The 23,020-nt window shown below is 47.1% G+C and overlaps 1 protein-coding gene across 1 annotated transcript in view; it reads left to right on the top strand.

Annotated features, from left to right (window-relative positions):
- LOC131209970 (discoidin domain-containing receptor tyrosine kinase B) overlaps positions 1–23,020 on the top strand; it is a 107,784-nt gene that overhangs the window by 55,351 nt on the left and 29,413 nt on the right. The window contains exons 5-7 of the mRNA XM_058203146.1: positions 2,152–2,331; positions 14,211–14,350; positions 17,243–17,450. Of these exons, the coding sequence (XP_058059129.1) occupies positions 2,152–2,331; positions 14,211–14,350; positions 17,243–17,450 (528 nt within the window). The remainder of the gene's footprint in view (positions 1–2,151; positions 2,332–14,210; positions 14,351–17,242; positions 17,451–23,020) is intronic.

Below are 23,020 nucleotides of genomic sequence, written 5' to 3' on the forward strand. Positions count from 1 at the left end.
ATTAAATCTTTTCCCCAGTCATCGTCGCCACAAACCGCGGAGTAGCTTCTTCGGGTGGCCAATCGCCTCCTTCAAAGGGGCCAGGCCGCCAACAGCGTCTTCTAGGCGGCTAGACTTTACCGACGCCCAAGTCCGCCACCTCCCCAGACGGTTCTCCATATTTCATTTATGCAACGGCGCATCGAGGTGCCATTTTCCTTTGATCTCTCGCTGGCGCTGGCGCTCGTTCTCTTTATCTGCCACAACAATTAAGCTGACCGGATTTGAGCCGCTGTAAAGCCGCAATAAAACTCCTGGCCACGGCAGAAGATGCTGGTTCACGTCTAGCTTCCAGCCAAATGAAGTATCAAAGAAATGCCTGAGCAGTTCTACAAACATAACAGGAATTGGCTTCGTGCACCTTATTTATAGTTCGAGATTTTCCTAACATCAACAACTTTCAACAACATCAACTTTTTAATATTCTTCGAAAACCTGATAAATTGTTAAATAATATTTTGTTTTTGTCCAATAGCTATATTGTTGCTATATAACGGTTTCGTATCAACACTTCCGGTAACAGTTAGGGCCCGTTTTGAATTTCTGCAACACAACCAGGATGATGGCACGCTGTGGACCACGGTGGCGTTGTCTCTAATTTACAGCCAATGACGCTCGAACTCAAACCTTACATTGGCCGACCACCACGGAACGGGAAGAAATAATCCTTCTCGTGGTGCAATCACTCTCCCGATGGACAAACTAAGCCCTAATGACGATGCTTTTGGGACCGTCATCTGTCATACGAGCGACGTCGGCGAGCGGCAAATCAAGGATCCGCTGACCCCACAGCTGTACGGGGTGGGCCAGCTGCAATTGCCAGCATCCTTTCGCCCTGCGAGCTTTGGCGGGATACTTTCAGTCAACTGGGCTATCTGGCCTGCGCTGGGTGTGCTGTGGGCCCGACGGTTGCTTCAACCCACATCCCGGTCGCCTGGTGGCTGTCGCTTCGTGTGTCATTTCAAAACTAATCTCGGGTGTCGAATCCCTTGCGGGTGTACTCCGCACTCCGGAAGGCATTTGTCACCTAGGATGTGTTTCTTCTTTTCTGCGCTCGAGACCACTCGAGCGGGCGACCGGCTAATACTGCGTGATTACATGGGCCACACATGGGCCAGGGCCGAGATGTGTATGCGTGCGTTCCGTTCCGTTCGTGTACCGGAAGGAAATTACATCCAGCTGTCCCCCTGGCCGGCGATGCACCGCCGTCGATTCAGCTCGCAGCTCGCTGAGCCGTCTGCAGCTGGCAACCTGAACCTGCAGCAAATTGTCCTTTGGTCGAGAAAATACAATAAAAGTTGATAATGACTCCTGGGATCAGTGGGACACCTTCAGGATCGGGCTGGGAAAAGAAGGACCATTGCGTGAGGAAAAACTGGGACAGCTCCATTCAGACGAGGACCGCCTCAGCGGCTGTACCGTTCCAACTTTCAAGAGACACCAACCGACGGTGGAACCCACAAATTGTCTCATCTTTCCCATCCCCGGTGGTGCGGCTTCGGTCGGCTTCGTCCTTATTGCAGCCGACAAATTAGATTGACCGAGATGCTTCCGCTGCCTGTGTGCTGTTCGATTTTTTGCAACGCGACGACCATGATTATCCGATCGCGAGCGCCGTCGGAAGCACGTGGAAAAGTTTTCCTTTAACAGCATTTGTTTGTAATTTTGCTCAATAAAGTCATCAGAAAAGTTACGCTAAAGTGACACCCACCATCAATCGATAGTTTATCGACGAGTTTATGTTTACTCTCGTTCGCGATCGTTAAACTTTCGCGTTCCGCGCGTAAAAAGCGCGATGGGAATCTGGCAGTCCAGCCAAACTTTTGTTGCTGAAAAAACGCATCACCGAGCGTTGAGCGTTTTTCCTTAATTGCATCAGATAATTACAGAATGATGTCCTTTTTTTTCTGGACGAGAGAACGAGTATCGCAATTTTATTCCGTTTCGCTTTACTACTTCAATTTTATGCTGTCGCAGTTGCGTCATTCCGTTCCGTCGGTATATGTGTGAGCCCAGTTCGCTGTTCTACGTTCTTACTTTTACAGCTCATTCTATACAATGTTACATGATTACCACGAATTTCACTAACATTTTACCGTTTTCTCGTTTCAGAGGGTCTCATTTCGTACAGCATCCCGAAAGGAGTTGCTCGCGGTCTGGAGGTGGATCTGTCCGATCGTACCTACGACGGCGAAGATGAAGGTGACCGGCTGGTCCGAGGACTGGGTCAGCTGGTTGACGGCCAGAAGGGAGCCGATAACTTTAGAATTGATATACACGGCTTCGGGAAAGGTAAGCATCTTGGCCTTAGCAGCATGTTCTTGTTCTTGTCGGTTCCTATTGGCAAAACGTTCACTTAGGTAATCTAATGGAGTCGCTCGATACGGAACACCTCGATTCCTTCTGACGTTAAAATGCTGTTGTGGTGAATTTTAATCGAAACCCTCTATGAGACATACTAGTCCTCGAAATGAATTCTCTTCGATGCACCAAGCCATCGTATGGATGTATAAAAATGTGACTCCATCTTAAGCACCCTGCCATCTAGCGAGGAACATGGACTGCATGTGCCTGCCGGCAAATGGTAGTGAAATGGCCAATTCGAAATGTTGCAATAATTCAAACTCAACTCGGCCATTTGCCATCTTCAGTTACCCGACGCCGGCTCTCTTTGATCAGGAAGAGGGCCACTTCGCACACATACACTGGCCCATTAGTCGGGTGTGAAGCTACATGTTTGGATAGAGTAGGGAGGGATCCGAAAAGGCCAGGATCCATTTCTTGGTCGGCCAGGACTCCAGGCGCAGGAGTGTGTTTGCGTTCGTATTAAATACTTTCGATTGTGCGACCCTCGGCCAAATGGTGCCCCGACCAGGTGGTGGCTGCATACCGGAAAAGCCAGTCTCTCCATAAGGGGAGGCTTTTCCACAGGGCAAAAACCGTTCCAGTGCTGGGCCCTCTTCCCGGGCCCTCTTCCAGACACACCGAACTATGGGCAAACATATCGTTTTCTTTGTTCTTTCTTAACTTCACTTCACGAGCTCCTCTTCTACCGAGAGAGAGAAGAACCATGTGTGAAAGTGGTGGATGATTGTTTGTTTGCCCTTTTTCCATCGGCACCAAAGATGGTGGCGCTTCCGTTGGGGCGAGACATTCTTCTTTTAATTTTTCGCTCACCCGACGGACGGACGGACGGACGGGACTGCAAATGGTTGCTCCTTCGATCCTTCGTCGAGTTTCCCATCCGGCAGAAGTATTGAACGCCATCAACAGTGGCGCACGGCCCTCCAGCAGCAGCACGTACGTACTTTCCGGCCACCGTACGGAAACTGTATGTATCTGAAATGTATGCAAATAATTGTGGGCCTCCTGCCGGCTGCCAGAGGTTCTCCACCTCAAGACTCGAGAGCTTGCCGATGCCGCCGCCGGCGGGCCAAGATTCTGACACGAACGACTCTTGACTTGACTTGCAGCCAGGCGGTGGGTGGGTCGACTGAAGAGAGAGAGAGAAAGAGCGCGCATGAGAGAGCGAGAGCGAGAGAGTTTGCTTCTATTTGTTTCGAAAGTTAATTGTTTCCACTGGAACTCACACTGTTCCTCGAAAGAGGGCGAATTTCTTCTGCAACTGACACCGCTAAGTAGTCTGTGTTTGTGTATGTGTGAGTCGGCACTTTGTTTAAAGTTCGTTGGCAGCAAGGACATAGCAAAGAGCGCACGGGTCAGCAGCTAGCTAGTCGGCAGTCGGCACTAACTCTACCGCCCTGGACCTGATGTCTGGTTGCAAAATTACTTAATGATTTGTGGAACGTTTCGGAGAAAGGGATAAGCCAAGGCAGCCAGCCAGCCCTGCGCCACAGCCGCAGCGGGAGCCTTGGGCTGCCAGTCACCACCACCGGGTATGCTTTTCAATTATTTACATTGCACCACTCACACTTTGACGGGTTAGCAAAACGTTTCCCGATTAGACTAATGTGGCTTGCGAGAGAGCAACACCACTTAAGTGTGGCCGGCCTGCGCTCGCTATTCGGTCTATCAGATTACTGGTAGTGTGCAGTAAACTCTTGCCGCCGCCTCCGCCGAAGAGCGCTCACTGAAACGGGTCAAGGATCATCGAAAACACATCTGTCAGTAAGTCTCCGTTTGTTTCCCCTTTCGGCCGGTGAGCCTGTCTCGGGAAAACAGAAGCTGATCCTTTATCAACTGTGGTGGATTACTTTATCTTTCTGGAATAGTTGCGACCCTCGGGGGATGCTTTCAGCCATATTGCTAATAGAAAACTTGTGTTCGTTTGTATGAAATGGATAATCTCTGACATTAGTTAGTGATAGAACTGAAACAGAATGTTGTTTCCACTTCAAAAAATCACGACATGCCCTCTCAAAAATATTATTATATTGAAGACTATATAGTGTTCACTTACATAATTCACTTCACTTAATTCATTTACTCTATTTATAAAAGTTACTATTATTTATAGAGGTATAACAATCGAGTCTTTTCTAGAATTAATAAAAACCATTGAGCTAGCGCATAATTTAAATGCTTACAATATAGCAAATTAACAGCAATTTCGATATTGTTATATGAATTCTCCAAAGCCTTATTCGGAGGATGCCTTTCGTTTCGTCTCAAATAGTTTTCGAATTAATCAACAGCGCTGTCTTCGTTGCTTTCCGAAAGATTAACAGATTATAACTAAATTGGAATACTGACATAACAAGTAGGAACCAGTCTTTGATACATCTACGGTTTGAAATTATGAGATGTGCTACTTTATTTGCAGTATACTACATTCAAATGATTCGACTTGCAGTGTAATCAGCATTTCACATCAAGCTTCAGCTTGCAGCTAAATTGAAACACTTTCTGACGTCCTCCACGTGTTGCGATCACTTTTTGAGGCAAAATGTTTAGCTTATTTCAGTCTGCTTACATCATGCTGCGTCTGGGAAGGGCACCGGCCTGGTGTGAGTTCGATACATTCAGGCAACCGACGGAGCGTAGAATTGAAAGACAGTCATCAAATGCAATCTCCATAATCAATAAAGCTTAATAATCCTAACCACATGGCCAGCGTACATAATTCTCACTCGTCCGAGCTTACGCCCGGCGATCCCGGGACGGGCCCAAAAAGGACACTCGGACCGGCCGGATTTTGAGCATTCTTCAACCATATGCATTTCAGAGTCGGCCGGCAAAGTTCAGCATCCCGGCGCGTTCCCAGCCAGCCAGCCGCCTGGTCGGTCGTCCCCTCACCACACGATAGCGATCGGTACACCATACGGTGGCCTAACGAACATTTTCCACAAGCTTCCATTCTCCGGGGTCCGGGTACGGGGAAATGGAAAAACCGCTCAGGTTGTCGGAGGAAATCCTTCGCCTCCGTCACCAGAGCTGGGCTGGCCTCGGGTCGAGCTTTATCCTGCCGACGCTGGCAGTGCTGGCGGGGCGACCGTATGCATATTATGGATAGATGTGTCCAGGACGAACATCTCCGTTTGCGGTCAGCTACGTCTGTCTCGTCGACTCTCTCTCTCTCTCTGACCGTGGCCGTAATCTGTTTCAATGCCCCGGCACTGGACCCGGCATGGCGGAAGGAGAAGGAGCAAAGCCACACAGCCACAGTAACCCCTAAAACCATTGTGACAATAATTTTCGATTAAATGAATATAAAATGACCGGTGCGATCTGCATTTCAAAACCATTTCGTTGTCACCATCGCCCACACTTTCCCTTCTGTGGCTGGGTTACGTTGTGCGTCGTGCAAATGTAAGCTATCGAAAGTTTATGTTGTCGCCGGTAGGACGAAACGATTATCCTTGACGAATGAGCATGTTGTTTTCAGTTAAAGTAACGGCACTGTAAGACACATTAACATTATTTTGCTACATTTTGTTGTACTAAAATTTACAAATACAAAATTTTAATTATGTTCTGATTTTGACCCACGTTTTAATATTTTTTATTTTATTCTTTTCATACGCAAAATATAAGGTTTTCCAATGCAAAGAGATTTCAAGAAGAATAGTGAAAACTTCGGTGATATTAAAATGTGGTTCAAAATCAGAACATTAATAAAATGTATTTGTAAATTTTTGTACAACAAAATGTAGCAAAATAATGTTAGTGTGTCTTACAGTACCGTTACTTTAACTGACAGCAACATCCTCATTCAGCTCAAGCTCATTCATTCGTCAATAATAATCAACTAAGATGTTGAATGAAGAAGAAATAGCCATACTTCAGTAGATGGACTTGGTTTCGTGAGCTATAATAATTGTACTAATTATAAATTAACGCTATGAGGCAATCAGGCTGAAAATCCTTTTCCTAAATGGACGCAAAATATGCCAAAACTAAGCTGAGATTTATGAAAGTACCAGAATTTGGAACGACATCACTTTTGCATACATCAAAGATTTTGAGCGAGGAGAAATCTATAGGTTGAACAGAGAGGCACTTTCGGCAAAACATAAACAAAACAATATCAAGCTTGAGCTGAATCCAATAAAAACTTTGCCGGCAATCAAAGAAGTCGGCCAACAGCCGGTCCGTCCGGTCCCCCCCAAAACTTAGAGGCAACCGTTTGTTCTAAATCATAATTCATAAATTCAGTGCTGGGTTCCCTTAATCCCCAACCCAGAAAAATATTTAACGGCTGGTATTTGGTCCGCTTGCTGAACTTTGCGGATAATTAATTCTCGCTACGCTCCCCCTCAAAACAGCGCTGCGTTCTGCGTGCCCTGGCCAACCCTTCGGCGGAACCCGTTTTTTGCGGGCCAAGGGGAAGTATCGATATAAACCGGTGATATTATTCACTTCGGTGTACCAGCAGCGCCCCCACCGAAATCAGGAACGAAATCAATACCATCATCTAAATCAATAAACTCCGCTTCGCTCCGCAAAGGGTCCCTGCTTCTTCGGCTCGGGTGATGTTTTCCGCCACGCGATTTTCGCATTCACTCGACGGATGGCGGTTTTTCCGTTTTTGGCCACCACCAATAACGAGTTGGGGCCGCGAGACGAATAACGGCGCTCGGTCGCGCCACCACACCATAAGTCGCCGGGAGATCCGGATCCGGGAAAAGCCCTCCACACTGGCGGGGGACTCCTTCGCCAGACTATAGCGGAAGCATTCACCCTCGGAAGGGAATCGTGTCGGAAACTCAAAAGTCGAAAACTTGTTCGACCTTCACCGCCATCATCGTTCCCGGTATGGTGGTAGCGCTGAACGGAAGTTGCGCCGAAAAATCTAATAATGGAAATCATTACTCGTGCACGACGCAAACCTGGCTCCGCACAGGGAGCTGCCAAGGATCGTCGTCGGTGGTGCCTTCCGGTGCCGAAGCGAAGAAACGATTTTCTCAAACTCCCCCCTGAAGGGGGGATGAGTTGGTGTTTTCGTAGCGACATCGAACCAGGCAACGACGACGGCGTCTTACGACGGTTCCTGGCCTTCCGGCGATGTCATCGACGATTCGGTGTGACAAACCCATTGCGAAAACCGGCTTCAAAAGGGCGGGCCACCCGGGTTGGGCGGGTGCGCTGTTGTTGGTTCGGCAGAGCGTACCGTTTTAATCCTTCACAATTACCGTGAAAAGATGATCGGTTTCGGTTTGTTTGGCCCACTTGGGGGTGTGTCTCGAGTGTTCTAAATTCCCGGACGACGGCAGCGCGACAGCGGCTTCAGTTTTGCAGGCGCTTGCTCCTGGATCCTGGTGGGTTCCTGGTACATTTATCGATTTTTGCTGGCGCAAGATCCACGGCTACGAGTTGCTCCAGATTTTGGTGCGCACCGTCACGATTATGCTGATGGGTTTACTAAATTAAGACTTTACTGAATTAGGAATTAATTTATTTACCTAACTTTAATTGCACCCGTCGTTGAGCAGGGTTCAATTTGTATGCTAATATCTCGTGCACTTTCGTTTTTTCTTTTATTGTAACGTTTGATTAAATTTGCACTAATCTTTAAGTTTTCTTTATATTTTGTGTATATTTTGATATTTTCACCTGAATTGAGTTTAATTTATATCCGTGGTATGCTTATACAGGGTGGTCCACGAAAGATATTGTTTTTTTCATTTGGTTGTAAAAAAGTAAAAGATCTTCAACTAAAAAAGGTCCATGAAGCTTCGATTTGACACCATTATCTATTGATAGACTATTATCTTGGAGGATCGGTGAAAGATAATTGTTACGAAAACAATCAGCAATCATTCATGATTTCACCAACCGTGGTGGACATTTGACCGAAATTGTTTTACATCAAAAAATTTAATGAATGAACCTTTCGAACAAAAGTTCAAGCATAAAAAAATATAAATCCTTTTTTGTTGTATAACCAAATAAAAAAATATTTCGAGGACCACCTGTACTAGTCGTGCGTTGTTTATGTTGATGCGACTTTTCGGTCTTAGTTTACCGTTTATCGTCAATGAAGGACATCATCGTTTCATTTCGGACTGGATCGGACATCCAATTGGATTGGATGTCCGATCCATCCGATTGGAACGGACATCCAATCATTTTCAATGGAAAATATAAGATGTGCTACTACCTCAATTCCAGAACCCCAAACCACTCCGAAAGTGAAGCAACTCTCGCACCGGATACAGCTAATAATGAATAAAGACACTGAAAGGATCTAATTCTTCAGATACTAACCCCATAAAATGTTTCCGGAAGAATGGAACAAAACAATCTTCTTCCGTTGAAGGATCGCTACCGCGCGTCGTAAAGATATCGGAACAGCTTTTGTGTCACCCAAAATTGGTTCCATTGCAACGCAAACGGTCTCGAAGCAAAAATCGAAGTACCGTACTACATAAACTAGCTGCCTGCACCCGGTGTCCCTATTTACATATCCATGGCAATGATTGCGTGTTGTCCGGTCCCGGGGAAGACTTACAATCGAGCCCAGCCAATCCGGCCGAAAGCCGGCCCGGAAACATCCCAAACCACGAAGAAGTCGCATTCTTCGAGAGGTCGAGAAAAAAGGGAAAAGGCTGGACATGCATTATGGTTGTGGTTTTAAATTGGTGTCCGTTTTTCATGGCCTTTTCGTCCTTCCGCCTGGCGCGCCCGGTTGGATACTTTCACTTTTGTACCATTGTTGGGCCACCAGGACTCACCACCAGCACCACCAGCACAGCAGTGGCGCTGTTCCTCATTCGTTATCTTGCCAAATCGTTAAGTACCAACCGCCGGCCCGTGTGCGGTTCCCCATTTTTTCACCCGCGTTTGGTTCTTCCTTTCTTTCGGCCACCGAAAATCGCAAGAAAAAGGGTGAGCTTTTCTTCCCTTTGCTAATGGCGTGTGATGGTACAGGAGAGGGTGCGAACGATTTGTAACGCGCGCCGGAAGCGGACGGCACCGGAAGCAAGCAGCGCGCGGCGCGCGGCCCTTAACGACATGGAAAACTGGTCGTTTTCCTTATCCCTGCATCTTGATGTGGTTCTCGCCGGGTTTTATCTATTTTCGGGAAAAGAAAGATATTGGGAAAACTAACGGGGGTGGGTTGCGTTGGGGGGCCAGATGTTGGGAAACCTCCCGACTGCCCATCCAGAGGGGGTGGCTGTAAATGTGAGTGTGTGCCGCTGGTTTTCTCTTTCTTTTTGGTGGGCGAGTTCCACTCGAACTGTCGCCCAGCCTGGCGAAGGACATCATTATATTGAACCAACCGAGCAAGTACTAATCCATCCAATCGATTTTGCGATCCACTGCGTCTCGTGCAAAAAGTTGAGGCTCTTCTCTCTGTTTCTTCTTCCATTTTTTTCGTTTCTGGCCGTTAACAAATCTGTAACATTATTCAATGTTTATGGGAAAACTTTTGGTTTATGGGAGAAACAACCGCTCGCTGTTTAAAGCACTTTTTCCAGTATTTTATGTGTACTACTAACACCACTACTACTACTTCACTATAGAAGTGAGCTAAATCGTGTGTCAAAGATATGACAGCACTAGGACCATCAGTATTGCACCCAGAAGGCCCAATTTCCTTTCCGTAATGCCTTCTAGGATTGTTCAGATTGCAATTCGGTGCCCACAGTTGACACACCATAGACGGTACGCTATTTCCGGGAGCTGCTGCCAAGGTTCCGGCAACCCGGATTTCACTCAGCCAACCAATCTACGCAAAGGCTCTGAGCCCAATCCTATCAACTGCGGATCATTAATGGGCAGTTCCGGATCGATGCCTATGCAGCACTGCAACGCACTTGCACTTGCACTTCACAGGCATGTGTTACACTGTCAGAGTTGCCCGTTATTTCCTGGAGTACGATCGATCGACCATGTGTCCATCAGCGAGGCGTAGTGTTGCTTCCGTGTGTCCTTGCAGAGGCGACTAGAATCTGTTGAACATTTCCGCCGGAACGGTTCGGTGCGGTTCGTTTTCTTTCTCGTTGTTGGTCGCACCGCCACACGTGGCAGTAACATGCTGGTGCCCGGGGTTTGAGGACCATGGAATTCACCACAGCAGAACAATGGCACCGGATATTCGGGAAACCCGTGGCGACTAATCGGAAGACTTGTTTTGCCTTGAGCGATGATTGAACCTGTTTTGTTGCAAATTGTTGCGATTCAATTGGCGCTGGAAAGTAGTCTTTGGTCAGTTCTTTGGTTAAGTGCTTTCATATCGAGATTAGAATTCATTCTAATTAGTTAAGAATGATACTATGAGTATTATTTCTGTACCACTAAAATATTGTATTGCCGTTGATTATGTAACAATTATTAGACAGAAAATAACAATGTAATATTTGAATATTTCACCACTCATAATATCATGGACACAATTCCTCGGTCTTATTTGAATGACTAAAACAGGTCTCAACACTCGCGGATACTCGTGTTGGCCTCAAAACACTTATCGACCGTCGGTCGTCGTCGTCGTCGGTTTCAACTCAGCCACCAGCCCAAAGACACAGGGCAGGGCGAGCTTTCCTTCCTTCGAGTGCCTTCGTGTTCTTCTCCCACGAGCAATGAAAAAGGAAATTTTTTTTCCCGTTGCCCCCCCCCCCCCCCCCACGAGCACCCCAGCTCCATGCCCCTGAGGCTCCCGGAAAATTCCATTACAACTGCACACTGCAAACTTGCTCCACTGCTAACCCACTTATGTTTGCACTGAATTAAAAATATTTCCCGGAGATAAATTTAATGAAAAACAAACACCATACTTTCCGCATCACCAGCCACACCTTCGCCTTCGCCGGGCCGGAGAATACTTTGAGATAGAAGGAGTGTTCCTTGCCTTGCCTTGCCCTGCTGCTGCCGCCTCGCCTTATCTGCCTCTGGTCTTGGCACCGTCTTGACCACAGTGTCTTGTTCTTTCGCTCTTCGCCCTTCAAAGGCACTTGCTCCGGTGTCTTGCTCCGGTGGCAAATTATGTTCCACCATCCTTTCTCTCTCTGTCTTGCACCTCGTGCTGGCCGCTCGGTGGTGTCCTGGTCTCGGGTCTTATCATACAGCAAAAGACCAACCATCCCAACCCACGGTGTTCGTCCTGGGAAGCCCTCCAAAATCGGTGACCGTCGTTGTTTCGCATCCTGCAGCGCGAGGGAAGGCTATTCCACTCGCGTAATCGTTTTCCATTCGTGTAATCGTTCGCCGATTGTCCTGAGGCACTCCCTGGGATGCACAACTTGGTTTGGGCTTTTGTGTTTTGTGAAGTTGTGGAATTTTTTTATAGACATGAAATAAATTTTTTGTGTTCTACTTCTCGGGTGAAGCTTTACAGGTGCCCGTAAATTGAAGGCAATAAAAACATATTTTTCCCCGACCACGGATTTGAATAATATTACAAAAACTGTTTAACAGAAACTCACCACGCGCATCGTGGAGAATATTCTTCCCGTAGGTAGTCAACATTCACGTTCCGGTTCGTACTTCTGGCGTACTACTGTCGGCGTGTCGTTCACGCACGTTCACCAGGCGCACAGATTTGCTCACCGATGTGATCTAAAGCAAACATCGCCCGCGCATCCCCATTATGTTGCGTTTTGGTAGAGTAGCGTTCTCGTGGGAACTTCCGGTTGGTGAACAAAATGGGACGATAGCGTTGGCGTTACCGGCGTGGAGCTCGTCAAGCCCGTGCCTTACGCCAGCTTTACACTAGGGCCCGCTGGTACGCATTCGGTGGAAGCACTGTGTTTGTATTGTTTTGACAAATATACGCGATACACCGCGAAATGATATAAAAACAAGAGGTACCTCCGGCTGTGGTTGAAAATCGATGTTTGGTACGCCCCGTCAAATATGTTGTTCCGCGGATATGGGCTACATTGTAGAGTCCCCATGCTCTGAAGCGGCTGGAAAAACAAAAGATACCGTACGAAAGGATCGCATTCTAGCGTCACAGCGATCCTTTTACAAAAGACGAACACATGGTAAACTCTTCGACGCAAGTCTGAAATGAAAAATGAAGTATATTTTGGAAGACATTTCATTAATATTGATTAAAGAATTGGCTTCGTATCGATATTCATCCGAATCAGCCAACACTTGTCTGTTTCGATAATTTGTTTCTACAATTGGATGGTGCTAATAGATCTTTATGGCGGTGAATTCCTGATAAGCTAACATGATATAAAATTAACACACTTCCGCTGCCATTCGTGTTCCCAGTTGCAAACATATCTCAATCGTGAATGCTCAGCTCTTGAGAAAACTTACATTCAAGCCAATTCCCGAAAGCTTACGGAATGGAGTCAGTTGCCCAAAAGTCAAACAAACATACATAAACACGCTTTCTCGACTCTTAGGTACAGTGTAGGAGCGTACGATCAATACCAAAACCCACTCGAGAGCCCTGAACGGACTTTGCACAGCGGAAAACGTATCGAACCGACGACCCCAAAGCAGAGGGCCAAAGATCCCTGTGCAAGACAAATGAAAAATGGTGCCAGTAGACTATAGACTCGTGGGCCACTATCCCCCGGAGAGGATCAGCCGAACCGGACGTGGTGGAGCTTTCTTTGTGTTGGTCACTTTCTTCCAGTTGTTCGTTCCTTTTTATTCTTCCAAGGGTTTCACAAATCGGTTTTGGACTTAAAGCCAAATTGATCGCAGGATGTCCTTTAATCATAACGAGTGGGCATTCAGGGGCATTCAGTTGACTCCGTGCTCCGATAACACTCAAGTTGTTGATTTAATATGCGCTGTGTATTGTCCTTCAGTTTGTATTGTGTTCCGTGTGGCCCATTAATTTGTGACCAAGAAGTGCAGTTTTTAATTCACCATCACCGTCAACTCCATCATCATTATCGCCATTAGCCTCTTCTCGGGCGATCGTTATCTGTGATGCGGGTGTTCACCAGGCAACCTTCTCCTGCAACTGTTCACCTTCGTTTACCTTTGGGCATACATTTTACCAACCGTGGCCACTCTGCACTCCGTCGGCACGAATGCGGTGCTTCACAGCAGCGAGAAGCCACATTCCTTTGAACAGTCCGTCCGTCAGGCTTGAGAAACCCTTGACTCCCGGGAGGCGCTGGCAGGACTTAAAGCTTCGGGACCTTCGTCCCCCCTCGCAGGGACCTTCGCTCCCTAGCACCTAGCACACATTCGCACAATTTCATCACGGCAATTGCATTCGTGCTCCCCTTTATATCCCCTTCAAGTGCAGCTGCACTTCTCTCTCTCTCTCTGCGTGCGAGAAGGGGCACTCTAGTACGGATCATATCCTTCGCCCTGGCGCTCTGGGCCTGGGCTATGTTCCACAGAAACCACCCTCAACGCCACCCTCCAACCGGTTCCGGTTGGGGATTTTATTCGTTTCGTGTTTCTCCTGCAAATCCTGGGCGATCCTGCGCGCCCTGGTAATGTAAGAGTGAGTGAGTGCCGTGTCTCTCTCGCTCACCTGCTCGCGTTGGTCCTGCTCCCGGCCGTGTCCTGACCGTTCCGGAATCCGCTCCGCTAGAAAATTGGAAGTGAATACCTTGAAAGTATCACATGTTGTAGGAGCATAAATTTTAATATGCTAGCTGCGTTGGAGCGGCGGCGACGGTGTGTCCCGAGCCGGGTGCCATCGTCGTCTGTCGCTGCTGCCGGCCAGCTTATGCTGCTTATGCTGGGGTGTGGACGCCCGGAGCCCGGAGCAGTACGACGCGGTATTTAGTTCCTACGGTGATTTTTATGTTTTCTTTTCTCGTTCCCTTTTTCCTTTGCAGGATACGACTGGGTCGGCTGGCGTAATGACTCACTCGGCTGGGCCGGCAAACCGGTCGAGATGGTGTTCGAATTCGACTCGGTCCGTAACTTCAGCTCCATGGTGCTGCACACCAACAACATGTTCAGCAAGGACGTACAGGTGAGCCCGCCAAGGGATTTCCTTTGCCTTCTTTGGCCGGTTTTGTTTTCCCTCTGTTCGCTTTATGCTGGATTATACGCTGAAAGTTCACATTAAGCTTCCCCCAGGTGTGCTAATGGTGATGGCGCACGGTGCTTGCTTGTGGAAGGCTCAAGGATGCGGTTTAGATTCGCCAGCGCGCGTCACCTGAGCAGTGTGTGCCAGTATGGTGTCCCTGTTTTCCTGGCGTGGCGAGTTGGCGTTTGTGTTGGCTCTTCGCTCAATTCTGCTCGGTCGTGGAACCGATGGGCTACGGTTTTCATTCGGTTTCAGTTTTAGCATATTTATTTCAAAACTTTTTCGGCAAGAAATATTTCATTACATGAAAAATAATTGTCCTTCTTTACATAGGAAAGGCTTATCAGAAAGGGTTTATTGGTCCGGATCGGAATGGAACTGCTACAGACTCCGTTCCTCCATAAAAACTAATTGGCCCTTTGATGTTCGATGGCAGTTTCGCTAATTGAAAATGCTCGCATTTCAAAAATAATGGAGACGCCATCTGACGGTTTGGGAAAACAAAAAATACTTTCCCCCAATTATTTGGATAGCGCGCCAGTTTTGAGGAAGTTTTCTTCTCCAACACGTCTCGGCAAGAAAATTTACTTCCAATAGCCGGGCCAAAGCTGGCGGACGATTCGCGGAATAAAATGGGCCCAGTTCGTCGCGTTGCTAGCCAGAGTTCTCGTATCAATAAATAATTATCGTCCGCGTAATGCCCGGGCAAACAACATCCTTATCGTTAGGCAGGCCCAAGTCCTGGCTCATTACTGCGCCTGGGAGAGCGCATAAAGAAGGCCACCTAATGAAGGGCTAAATCTTCTTAACCGAACTGCCGGAGCTCGTGGTTTCGTGTTATTTTGCCGGCAATCAAGACGAAAACGTCAGTGCCAAAAAGGAGAGTGGAGAGTATTTTCCCAGAGCACTTCATCGCGTACCCTCCGCTGCGTGGCCAGCAACTAAGTATCAATAATTGGACCAGAGCCCGTAAATTTAATGCCCCACTTTTTGCCACGCCAGTGGGCTAGGGCCCACTTTCCACTTTGGTGTACTTTTAAAAACTTTTACCCCGAACTACCGATCCCATGCAGGATGGATGAGGTTTTCCCGACCAGGCTACTGCAGTTTCGCGATGAAAAGGGCTAGATTGCCATTTCCATTGCCAGAAGAAAACAACGGCCTCTTTGGCCGTTTGGCGTTGCAGCCCTCCTGCAAGTCCTGCAGGATACAGCAGCCGCGGCCCGCGATAAAACTTATTTTCTCGTTAATTGTTCGAGACGTTAAAATAAATTTCCTACCGAACATAATTAAAGAAAAAGAAAATCCCTTCGCAGCGCACGAAGACGCAATGAGGATCGGGTTCTTCTTTATTTTTCACCGCCCAAAGTTGAATTGCTCACGTACCACAGCGTAGTGACTTCGCAAAGTGTCTGTGGAGAGGATTTACCGTAGAAAGACCAAAATCTTAGTCGGACCGCGATTGGAACCGAGGTGAAAAGGTGAAAATGAAGCAAAGCCGAGGTATCAGGAATCGTTCAGGTTTCGACATCGAAAGGTCCAAAGAAATGACCAGCTTACTATCATTAACTCTTCCATTTCGGTCACCGAAAATGGTGGCGAAAAGTGAGAGTAAATTTAATTAGCAAAGCGGGCGAAGGATGATGGAGTCCTGTGCATCCATTGCTGGGAAAAAGGATGCTTAGAAGTCACGGGCCGTGAAATGGGTTGGCTTTTCTCTGTCCCTCTTAGTTGTTGTTTTGTTGCCAGTTGCTGGTTTGGTTTACGTTTTGATTTTTATGGATGTCTTGTCAAGCCTTTTCGAAAGTAGTGTTCGAAGTCCAATTGCGAAGATTGCTTTCAAGCTTTATGACTATGGAAAATACTGTGGATTTTCCCCCCGGAACAGCGAAGGAAAAACGAAGCGAGAATTGACACTTCCGTCGCTGCTATAAATGTGTTTTTAATTTAAATAGATGACATTTTATAGTTGTACGCTCATGGAATGCTCTGCCAGCGTCACCGCGAATTCTTAGGATAAAGCATAAAACCGGCCATCCGACGCTCTGGAAAGGGATTTATTTATTTTTTGTCCTGAGTTTCGCATTGGCAGTGAGTTCTCATTTTTCCCCATTACTGTCTCCGTTGCAACTTCACGCCATTTCCCCCCCCCGCAAGACTGCCCACTTCCGATGCAATTTCAGCCAATCCTTATCAATGTCCTTCGATTGCATTTGCGAGGCACTTAAGCTGACGCGCGAGCGCGGGGTATTTGCTTTTATCGTCGCCTCCGTCCGGTGGCGCTTATTGCGCTAATAAACGTCCCTGGAAGAGCGATTGAAATTAAAAAGGTCTTCCCAACGGTCGGTCCGGTCGTCCGAGCGCTTCTCGTCCTGTCACTTACGCGTAATTTTATCGTCCCGGCACCGGGATCCGGGACCGGACCAACGGGATCCTGGGCCGGAAGTGGAATGACGCTCTGTCTGTGGCCATAAGCTGCTTATTGTCATCGATACGACTGCGGATGTGCACTTTTGCGTTTTTTCAACCGACTTTTTTCCGCTCGGTGCTCGGTTTTTTCTCGAGTTTTCGACGTCGAAATCGATCAGCTTAAAAGGCTGGGCATGGGGCTGGGGTTTTCAGCACATAAGACGGATTTATGAGCGTTAATTAGCCATTTTCATTGCAGCAAATAGAAGAAGCTTAGGACTTTCAAGGATTTTCCTGGCTGCATTCAGCTTTTGTGAGGCTCCATAGAGGGGTCACAATTGTTGAAAGAAAGCAACATACTTCAAATAGCAAACTAGAAGCGGATTTTTTCTACCAATTTCACTTCAACTCCTTCCTCCCCTGCAGGTGTTTGTTCATGCCAAGGTGTTCTTCAGCATAGGCGGCCACCATTTCACCGGCGAGCCGGTACAGTTCTCCTACATGCCCGACACGGTCATGGAGAACGCCCGGGACGTCACCATCAAGTTGCATCATCGCGTCGGGCGCTATGTGCAAATTCATCTCTACTTCGCCCTTCGCTGGATCATGCTGAGCGAAATATCATTCAACTCCGGTAAGTTTTGACGGGCTGTAGGATATAGAGAGAACAGCGAAACCATACTTTGCGGCCTCGGAAAGCCGCACTTCAAAATAAACAACCGAAGCGAGAGAAAAAAGAGCATCAACCTGCTCAACCCGGGCCTGGGGTCAACCTTTACATCCCGAGTGCCACGTTGCCCTGGGTGCCCGGGACCAGCGGATTTCTAGGTCAAATATCCTTCGCATGAAGAGTTCGCACTTAGCGGCGAGCGCAAAATCACAAACTGTTTACACCGGGGCCATCTTGCGTTGCAACGCAAGGATGCATTTGTGCAGTGGCCGTGCACGCGCCAGTGAGTCCGGGGCGGTGGCCAACATTTGTTGATAAAGAAGATGGGAGAAAAAAATATCCCACCATTGCCCGGGCAACGTTCGACAAACTCATTCGAACGTTATTTTCTTATTAATTTTAATTTGCGTTCCAACGTTGTTAGTGGCACAGCCGCACGCGCAAAGTGCGCAATGTTGTTTATTGATGCGTTGTGGCGCGTCCGCGCTAACGAGGTGGTTTGCAAACGATCTAGGGGTCTGGGGCTCGTGAAGTGGGACACTTGGTCTTTCACCGGGGGCCCATAGTTATTCGGCCGTATTATCCGAGGCTGTACAATGTTGGTGTTGACATCATTTTCAGTGCCGTTTTGGAGCAAAAAGTTTCGATATTCCGCAACACTGTCGTTCAGCAGATGGACTTGCATTAAACACATTTTAAAGAAAAACATTTTCCATTATGGCGAAAAGTTACAAAAGCGTTGAATTAACGTTGAACGTTAAAAACTTTTGAGTGTGTAATGTTAAACACACTACACAAGCTGGCTAGTTATTTTACAGGGTGTCCAAATTAACGTTCTTTTTTCATTTGGCTATAAAACGAAAACAGATTAATATTTTCCAATGCTTGAACATTTATTTGAAAGGTTGATTCTTCAGTTTGTTTCAATGGAAAACAATGTTGGTCGACCTATTTTGAGTACATTTTCAAATAAAAACAGAACGTTAGTTTGGATACCCTATTTATGTAAATCCCAAAACCCCAAAACCAATAAACATAGCTCACACTCTGCTGATTCTATAGATATCCTTAGACATTTTAAAAATCGGACACCCATTTTACCAACTTCATAGTTTAGGGCCAATTCCTCACAATCCGTTACGTAGAATATAGTTCAAACCGCACCGACACTCTGACACTGAAGGATGCGTTCCCGCCGCCAGTCTAACAAGAATTTAATGAACGGAAGTTATGCTTCTTCCTGTCTGTCTTGCCGTTTGTTTGTCGGCTATAAATTAGGTAAGTGCGCTTGCAACTTGCGGCAAAAAACTATGTCGCTCTGTGTCGCAGAGCGGGGGTTGCGAAGTGCGTTTTGTGCCGGCTTATTTTTGCCACAAAGTGCCACGGAACGATGCTGGTTTGTTGGTTTGTGTTGTGCCACCCGTCCGCGGCGGAAGGATAACGAATCGGTGGATGTACCCGTCGTGCACCTCATCAAGCCCGGCAACCTAGGCCAGCTTGATAAATAGGATGAAATTATTCAAAACCCGGCATAAATAATACCCGGTTTTGGTGTTTATTTGTTTGATCTTCGGTTGTTTGTCAAGTGCGCTCGATGCTCGGCTCCCTGCACAACATTATGCTCTGGCGCGGGCATCGCAGTGCATCGCACCGGACCGGAGCGGCTACCATCGCCCTCTCTCGTGGCTGGCGACGGGGGCCGCGTAACGATTCGAACTGCAAAATGGGTGCGATGATTACTATTTGCTGGACCGCGTTTGCTGGCCATTACTCACAACGGCTTGACACACGGACCCGGTGGTCACCGTGGCGCGGTGCGCCATTTGCCATTCCATCCGGGGTCGGGAAAGAAACGCGCAACCTAGATGCGTGAGACCTGCGAGGTTGCGTCGGCCGGCAGGAGCAGGTTTGCCGGCAACTTGTTTAAGTAACTGATCTATAACAAAGAGAATATTTATGATGGTCAATCTGGCGAAGGCTCTCTACGCCACGTCTCTACGTTGTTTGCGTAGCGCAAAGATTTCCGTCGCCCGCCCGGGGTGGCGGGGTCTTAAGTAAACCCCTTCCGAGTTGGCGAATGAATGGGCAAAAAATGAATTGTGTCCCATTAGCAAGGAGGCCCTTGCCTCGGGAGGTGCAACGTGTAAATTTGCCTTACGTTTCGCGCTGACGCTGCCTTCTTGGGTCTTCAGTGCTGCGGAGACGATGCGTCAACCCCGTACCATATGGTACCGTCTTTTTATCATTTGCTAATGAAAAATTGACGTCAAATTCCGTGAAAGGAAAGAAAATTCTCGGCATTACCTACGGCTCATTAAAGCGCACGCAGAGTGTCATTAATTTGCAGACTAAATAAATGGCATAATCAAATACGGCGTGAAATGGGGATCCATTTATTTGTGTCCGTTCGTAATGCAACTTGAAATCAATTTTTAATTTACAAAGTGTCACGTGTCCTTTATCTCGGAAGTTGAACGTCCTTACGAGATTGACTTGAAAAGTTTGCTACAAAACACTGCAGGACACTTTTTCTGAATCTTTTAACACTTTTTTTACCCCGTAACTCTACAATTTTTTCCCAGTGACCAGAGTCCTCGTCGTTTTACTCTTCAAAATAAATGTTCACGAAGGTGATTGCCTCTTGATTTGACGAAAATGTTTTCCATCTCGTCTTTGTACTGCCTTTGAAAAACCAAATTCATTTTCGCAAAAACACTGACATCTCCTGACTCAAACGATTGCTACACAAAAAACTGCTTGTCCATACTGGTTGAAATTTTGGAAACTTACTCAGTCAAAAGACCGACAATTAAATTCTTTAATTTTCAAATTTTCAAGTTGAAGTCGTAAATGTATCAAACCACCCTCAAGTATTGCGGCGAGGATGGTTTTTTTTTTAAAACTTGTTCCTCTAACATCCTCTCTATTGGCACATCCGTGCAGCGTCAACCAGTCAGCCCTCCATTGTTTATGCGCCAAGCAGTGTGTGTTTACGTTACAATAGAGCGACCCTCGAAATGGGATGCGCTTCTTTAAACAGAAACCGCTGCTACGAACCCCGCTCACGAATTGAAGTCCCGGTGGAGATAAATGGAATTTCTTTCCCACAAAAAGAAATATGTTTAGCGTTTAAACGGCCCATACGCGGCCCGGCATGCCTTATTATCGTATTTCATGCGTTCCGCAAGTGTTTGCAGCGTGTCGCTCCGCTACCGCACATGGGCCACGCAAACAAAGCCGCCAGGAAGCGCGCGGAACTATCCCATTCTGTGAACTGCGAACGCCGAGCCAATCGAGCGAAATCATAAATTGCTGTCAACGGCAGAATGCGTTCGCGGAATGCTAAATTTAACCCACAACCAATTTGGCTCACCTAATTTCCCCCACGGAGGGGAGGTTTTCCCGGAGAACGGCAAGCTTCGAAAGCGAGGCAAGGCTTTGGGTGCGTCTTTAAGACGAGGCGCAATGTGTAGGAAGCAACAAAAAAAAACGGGGAACGACCAAAACCGCTGCCGAAAGGGGTTCGCCCCGACTATGTAATTGGTTGCAAGCGCGTCTGTATGCACTTTTACTTTCCAACGATATGAACGACGTGTGTCTCCCCACCGCGACCGATGATCGCGCCGTAATCTGGCCGCAGATCTTCTTCGACCGGCGCAGCATGCCAAAATGTCAGCCGACTCCTTTGGCGTCGGTGGCGGCGAAAGCAGCAAGTCATTAAATTTAATAAATCAAACAACCCGCGATCCCAGGTCGGGCACCCTCTAACGAGCTGGGCGCGCGCAAAGAAATGAATGAATGAATGACGGGGCCCCGACGCACAGCATAAGGCGTTTCGGGTCGCTAGAGCATAAGCCGACGCCATGCGGCAATCTGGGGCAGTTAATCATAGCACGTCCTCCCCATTAAGCGCGGCACTCGGTCGAACCCTGGAACCCTGCCTGGTGCCATTTATCAAAATCTGAAACTAAACCCCCGGACGGGCCAGGCAGGAACGGGTGGCAGTCAATGGCTGCCACGCACATGCATGCGCGGATTTGAAGCTAATTTATGTTTATTTTCCCGTGGCTTTGATATCGAATTATGTTATTAATTCCCCGGGCCACCGTCGAAGACGGCCGCGACCGCTTCCGATGCAGTCCTTGCGGCTGATTAATTCCCCACCGGTGTCCGGAACTTGCTTGACCGTTACGCGGACCGAAGGATCTGAGGGAGGAAAAAAGGTTTAAAGCCAACTCTAATGGCGGATGAGACGATACGTGCCGCGCAGATGTTTCTGCGGGCCCTGCATTCTCTTCCAGTTCTCTTTTCCAGACCGTATTCTTCGCCACCCATAAGACGTCGGGAGGTCCACTTTGCGCACATTTCTGCTAATTTGCGCTCCGGATCGTTCCTTCGTTGCGTTTGGCGTTTGTGGCGTTATGACACGGCCCGGGCCGATGCACTTTGTAGCGATGGCGACATACCGCAGGGCAATTAATATTTTGTTCGAATATGCCCTGAATGTTGTTAACTCTTTCTGCGCCAGTGTTGCTGTAACGTTCAGGGGGCCACGTCATGTTCAGAACTCATTACGCACATCGTCCGAACGTCGGTCCCGGACGGGCAAATGTTTTCCATCCGTAGCCTGAAACCACAACAAATCGAGACCTCCCTGGCGCGGTAAGTGCGGTGACAGTGAGTGATGGTTTTGTGGAGACATCTTTCAGGGACCCAGAAGGAATGCAAGACCCAATCAAACGTGATCGATGGCGTTATCTTGTTAAATTGTTGTTGCAAAGAAGGGTTTTGGCGGACAAAATTGCAAAAGATCGAAGTTCGTACCGTTTTTCACATGCTATTTTCAATAATTTTCACAAAACTTATCAACATGTTGTTTACGCTGATTAAGTCAATGGGTTTGGGAAGGATCATGGGTTTGGGATAGAAAATGGTATAATATCTTTGGATGTAACAAAACACTAGGAGATTATTTATTTGTCTCTTTTTTTAAGTCAATGAGTCAAGCGGCCTAGTTGAGACTCAAGTTTTTAATTTTATTTTATTATTATTAGAACGAGCAGAGCCATATTAAGCACAAACTTAGAGTTTTGCAATTGAGTTGATGCAAATGTCTGGGTTCGAACATCTTTCGCTTAAAAACCGACTAATCCGTTTAGTGAGATGGATAATATAGGGACGAGCCATGACACGTAGATACTAGAAAAATACTTTAAGTATTTACTTTAAAAAATACTAGATGCAAAAAAAAACAATAAGACAGAGTGCTCTCAGCCTGGAATAACGGTATTAAACGTAAAAACAAAATTAAACAAAAATGAATGCCAGAAAGATGGAAATGTTCTAGCGATATTGCTATTTAAACTTATTATAAGCGCAGCTTATGTTTGTCGATCATTGTGATACTATTCAAGTGATGCTTTTTGTTATAAACCGACGTTATTTCACATATTGCACACTGTTCTATTTAACGTTACCTTATACGATATTGATACCAGTGAACGTCTTTTTTTATCTTTTAAAGAACGAACTGA

Source organism: Anopheles bellator, chromosome 2, assembly GCF_943735745.2.
Source record: "Anopheles bellator chromosome 2, idAnoBellAS_SP24_06.2, whole genome shotgun sequence".
NCBI classification, from domain to species: domain Eukaryota; kingdom Metazoa; phylum Arthropoda; class Insecta; order Diptera; family Culicidae; genus Anopheles; species Anopheles bellator.